The sequence below is a fragment of the Mesitornis unicolor genome, unplaced genomic scaffold, assembly GCF_000695765.1.
Source record: "Mesitornis unicolor isolate BGI_N332 unplaced genomic scaffold, ASM69576v1 scaffold33443, whole genome shotgun sequence".
Classification (NCBI taxonomy): domain Eukaryota; kingdom Metazoa; phylum Chordata; class Aves; order Mesitornithiformes; family Mesitornithidae; genus Mesitornis; species Mesitornis unicolor.
The window spans coordinates 1-5707 of record NW_010175894.1 but is presented as its reverse complement, the minus strand read 5'-3'; the positions used below and the strand labels follow the sequence as shown (position 1 = coordinate 5707).

The 5707-nt window shown below is 45.0% G+C and overlaps 2 protein-coding genes across 2 annotated transcripts; one reads left to right on the top strand and one right to left on the bottom strand.

Moving 5' to 3' along the window:
* Positions 1–61: 61 nt before the first annotated feature.
* Positions 62–1811, top strand: SMDT1 (single-pass membrane protein with aspartate-rich tail 1; the record flags this gene model as incomplete). The annotated part of the gene is made up of 2 exons (XM_010181580.1): positions 62–202; positions 1531–1811. A coding segment is annotated over one exon (138 nt), but the record flags the coding sequence as incomplete, so codon positions are not given.
* A 1649-nt stretch (positions 1812–3460) lies between these two features.
* NDUFA6 (NADH dehydrogenase (ubiquinone) 1 alpha subcomplex, 6, 14kDa) lies at positions 3461–5704 on the bottom strand (the record flags this gene model as incomplete). The annotated part of the gene is made up of 3 exons (XM_010181579.1): positions 3461–3592; positions 4935–5050; positions 5647–5704. Coding segments are annotated over 3 exons (306 nt in total), but the record flags the coding sequence as incomplete, so codon positions are not given.
* Between the last annotated feature and the right edge of the window lie 3 nt (positions 5705–5707).

Below are 5707 nucleotides of genomic sequence, written 5' to 3'. Positions count from 1 at the left end.
GGGGTCTCTGCCAGTGCAACTGGCTGGTAGAGATCCGTCTTTCCCGGTCGGCTCCTTGCAGACGCCCTTCGGCCTCCTCCGAGTGTTCAGCGTGGTGATCCCTTTCCTGTACGTCGGGACTCAGATCAGCAAGAACTTCGCAGCCCTGCTTGAAGAACACGACATCTTTGTCCCAGAGGATGATGATGACGATGATTAAAGGGTATGTCATTAATGTCACTGGCAAGCTGATGATTTGTGCTTCCCGTTTGGCTTGGAGCAGGGAGAATCTCAGGGAAGGAAATACAGACAGCTACAGCTTGCAAGATGCATTTGCAGTTAAACAGAGGGACGCAGTATTGCCTCTGGCTACAAACTTTTCTGTTCTTTCATATGGGAGCAGGCCAGACTGGTATCTGAATGTGAAATCTCCACAAGGTACATTCGTTAGAGATCGGAATAAACCGATGGTGTTTCAGATCTTGTAATCTTGTCTGTACTGCAGACAGACGAGAGGAACTACAGTGTTATTACATATCCAAAGAGTGACAAAGCTGGTGAAGGGTCTAGAAAACAAGTCCTCTGAGGGAACTGGGGTTGTTTAGTGTGGAGAAAAGGAGGCTGATGGGAGACCTTATCGCTCTCCACAGCAGCCTGAAAGGAGGTTGTAGCAAGGTAGAGGTTGGTCTCTGTTCCCAAGTTGCCAGGTATAGGTCAAGAGGAAACTGCCTCAGGTTGTGCCAGGGGAGGTTTAGATTGGATATTAGGAAAAAATTCTTTACTGAAAAGTGGTCAAGCACTGGAACAGGCTGCCCAGGGAAGGGATGGAGTCATCATCTCTGGACGTATTTAAAAGACTGGTAGATGTGGTGCACAGGGACATGGTTTAGGGGTAGATTTGGCATTGTTAGGTTTGTGGTTGGCCTCAATGCTTTAAGGGTCTTTTCCAAGCTGAATGATTCTGTTCTGCATGCTTACTTGTTTAAAAGTCTTCTGCTAACTCACAGGATGACTATTTTAAAAGAGAATCACTTATTGCATGAAATTCTGATATAAAGGTGAACAATTTAAGAGAATTGCAGGACCCATCAGAACAAACTGTCTGGTGGGTATTAACAGCACTGATCTCTGGAGTAGTTAGACCATTCAGGCTCACTGAATAAAGGAAGAGTAGGGATAATTCACCTTTATCTGCAGTACACTGTGCTGCACTGCACTTTCCACCATTTTATGTTACTGCATTTGGCTGCCCCTGTGTCAAGACTTGAGTCTGGGTGTATCTGATTCTTTATAGAACAAAGTTGTTTTAAAGCAGTTGTTGTAAACAGTGTTACTTTATAACCAGTTTGGGGGATGTACTCCATTTGATAAAGGGATTTTCCAGCATGTGCTGCACAGCTGAAAACAAAGAACTAAAAGACTGCAAAGACTGCAATGGTCTGTTAGAAACTCCTTTGATGTAAACCCCACCTTGTGTGGTTCGGGGGAACGATATGGCCTGGAGCTCAGTACAGCGTATCTGAAAGTAATGGCTTATTCCTCTGTTTGCAGAACTGTAACGGAAGAACAGAAGGGAGAAAACCAATGGTTCCAACATCTGTCACCTGTGTTTTGCCCTTCCTAAATGGGACAGGGAGCTCCATATCCCCTTTGCCAGCGAGTGTCCTGCGCATGTCTGTATGATGGAAATCTGTAAATTGGGGTTGAAGGAAGTGTTTGATAGGCCCTGCATCTTTGCACACACACACACGCTCACCTCATCAAAGACTGCTTGGGATTCCTTTTGTTAGCAGTATGGGAAACACTTAATTAAAGATCAAGAGATTAAGATGTATGATGCCTTGTGTTTTTGTAGATTATGATATGCCTGTGTCCTTGCATTTCTGTCTTAACCATTCTACTGCTGTACAACTGTGCCAGTAAGGAGCCTCTCTTCGTATTTATTTCCTCTTACAAGTCCTTTCTGTAACTGTACAGCACATGACAGGAATCGCAGAGGAAGCAGCAGCCCAGTGCATATTGACACTGGCACTGCACTTCAAGTAATGCTATTTACAGCCTAGCAGGTATATCTGATAGAGACTGTATCATTAATTTCACCTCACTGAGGATTAAATACAGTATTATCATCAGAGAGTTCAAAGTTTTCAATAGCTTTGGTAAAAGGTTAAGATCACAAGTGGCAAACTAATTCGCTGCTGTGCTTTATAGTATTGAATCTGTGAACAGTGAAAACCTCTGAACACTCTGGCTCCAGGTACCTCGTATTTCCTAGGTAGTTCAGTACTTCTTTCTGGATGAGCCTTAATGTATTTATTTTCTTAATTGTGTATAAACTTCAACTCTTCTTTTCACAGGAGTGTTTACTGTTGTAATTAAATCCCAATAACCCCAACAGCTGTAGCGAAAGGCAGCTGGCAGCTTCCGGAGTCACCGTAACTTGGCTGCCCCCTCCTTCCTCAAGGCCACCTGAGAAGTGGTTGTTCCGGTTCATCTGCTCTCAGGAGCCAAATACCTGCTCCTGTTTTCTGAGCTGCCAAACTCCTTATCACTGCTTTATCCTGCCACCTCTCCTGACCCTTCCTGGCTGTATTAACCTGTCCTAAAAAACATCCCACTCCCAAAGTTCCTAGTTACACACATGTGCACATCCCTGAGGAGTGCTGCTTTACAGTCCTCATATGGGGAAGAAGGCCCCAGCATTTAGGCCAGGATAAAATGAATTTTGAGTGTACTGCAAGCATTCAATGATGATCACACACGGGGGAGCTCTAGCACCGAGCTACCTGCTGAAAATCCATTTTGACTGGTGAAAGCAGAAATTCTCCTTGCCCTTCTCAAAACACAGCTAGTAATTCCCGATTCAGTTAAGGAGATGATGATAGGACAACATCTTCTGCCAGGCATCAGCAGCTCTTACAGAGCTACACAACTGTACAAAACCCTATTTTTCCAGGTAATTTCATTTTGCAGCAGGGAAACGGATTCTGTGTATCATTTTATTGCACGAAGGGCTTTATTGGGCTGTTGGATTTTACGCCATCCTCTGTGAGAAAGTAGACAGAGACTAGTGTCCAAGTGAAAATACACAAGGTCAGCAAAGTCATGACCTGAAATTGCAAAACACTCCATGAATACAGATAGGCCTCAAACACAAGAAAATTTCTGTGACTCTGCTCTTTCTTTGGCAGAGCTGATGCCTACGCACAGGGTGGCAGGCTGAGCACACAGCCCTCCAGCCAGGTTGTGTTGTGGTTATTCAGCAGACACTCCAGGGCAAGCAATGGGACAAACTCCATCCACTGAAAATATATACTGGTAAAAACTAGAAAATCACAGCTCTGCATACAGATGCTAATGGCTTGTGCACAATCTGGATTCAGATTTAGTCATTAGGCTATACAACCTTTCTGTACAGAATTTTTTCTACTATATAGAACTTTATTTGTAATACAAGGCAGGAAGACACAGAGTCAATCTCTCAGGGATCATGGCCTGCATAGAATTTGGATAGAAAGTCTTTAGGTCGTGGGGTTTCCGTCTCATGGAAATACCTCATGATGTGAGTCCTCTGCTTCCACACCTGAATGGTTTCTTGAAGATCTATTTTTCCCTGTGCACAGACAAAAGAATTTTAGACTAGTTCTCAGTTAGAGTCTGACTCTAACTATACAGCACTACAAAAGTTATTTGAATGCACTTAGAAACACTCTTAAGACAGCTGCATCAATAATTCTGTACTCCAGAGGGCTGCTTGCATCACCTATACTGGGACACAAGTATCTATATGGTGATACTAATATATATACTGTCCTGCCCAACAACTTTAATGCTCCATGTCATATATTGTCTCTACAGCACAGCTTCCCAGCCCTGTGGAATAAGCAAGAGACCCTGCCCCCTTCTCAGAACCTGGCTTGTTTCTCTCGTGACCAGCACCCCCATAAAAGCCTACACAGTACTCCTAACTTTAATGCACCTCTATTTTATTATTTTTTGAAATAGCAGCAAGTTAGCTGTAAAGCTAACTAAAATTGCTGCTAATTGCTTTGCACCAGTATCACTACCATGGATATATTAAACATAACTTCTTCATGACTCCAGCCTATGAATTATTCTACTGGTCTTGGAGGATGACATCCCAGGACAGAATGAGGCTGCCAGGGACTGTCACCTACCCTATTATCTAGGATTCTGTTTCCAGATTTTTTTCATCACATAAAGACAGACTAGCTGTTTTGAAGTGCAAGAAATACAACAGCTGAGCACGGCAGTCCCTCGTTGGAAACTTTCTAATGCATTAGAAACTTCTAATGCAGAGGTCAGTTGTTGTGGCTCAAACCCATTTTGAAGCCTTGCCCTACTCTTGGTCTGTTGATTATTGCTTTGAACCAGACACAGCCAGATGTGTTATAGACTCGAGATGTTTTGCCACCCAAAGCCAGCCTCCCACTGAGTACTGCCACTCTAATGTGTGTTTCAGAACTGACAAAGAAAACCACATCCCAATCTAAGGAAGTAGACTGCAGGGAGTAGAAAGTACATTTTTAATGGTAACCTAGCTAGTGGCATCTTTTCCCATTTCTTTGATTGCCATTGTTTTTGAAAACAAGTAAACAAACCAACCAACCTAGTATTTAAACTACCATTTTGCTTGCCGTAAACTTCCTATTTACACATCTGCAAGCTGGAAGAGCCAGTACACTGACTGACAGAAATCCATATTCTAGCAATGCTTGACTTAGGCAAGTTAAGACACTATTCCTCTGCTTTATCAGCTTGTTCCCTTATCAATAGGTTTTTTTTAACAGAGATGAATCTATCTAGCTTGCAAGAGACAACTCCTCCATAGCCCAAGCTGAAATAAGACTGTGCCTCTTCTCCATCACACTCCCCACCAATTATCCACTCATATTCTCTGCAGCTTCAACAAAATGGGAATAACTTGTTTGTACCTTAATAACCAGCATGTCTATCACCCGTGGATCTGTAACGTGGGCATTCTTCCTGAACATCTCCCGCACCTTGTTACGCCCCTGTTTCACCGTAATGTCCAGCTGGTACAGATGCACTAGGAAAAACACCACAGAGACCATCTATATTGTGTTTCATTTTTGAGTGCAACTCAACTCCACAAAACACTACGTAGTTGCTTGTCCTTGCAGTGTCTGCCAGCTCTGCTAATACAACTAGTTTAAAGCAAATAATGCAGCCACAGTAAAAGTCCCAGTTGCCCAATTTTAAGGCGGCAGACAATCATACCATGCATCCCAACTCTGGAAAATTAAAGTTAGATTTCTCTTCTGCTTAGATACGACGAGCAAGTGGCAACTAAAACATGAGGAGAACGGGATTCCCCGACGTGGGGAAGCAGCCACGGCAGGGAGGGCAAGGCAAACCCGACCGCTCCGGGCCACTAGGCCTGCGCTGCCCTGAGGAGCGGCCGAGAGCCCAGAGCCGCTGTACGGCCCCCAACAACCACACTCACCCACCCCACACGCAGTGGCCCAGGGGGAGAGAAGGACCCCTCACACCCGAGAGTCACCGGCAGCCCCCGGACAGGCCCGTTAAAAGCCCAACGGCTGCGAGGTGGCCGTTAACGACCTTGAGCTCGCGCTTCCTCCCGCGCCCGGCCTTCCATGCGCGGCCGGCTCCGCGCCCCCTCACCCGTGTTGGGCACCTCGCGGTACCAGGCCCGGTACAGCTCCCTCACGCGCCGCTTCGCCTC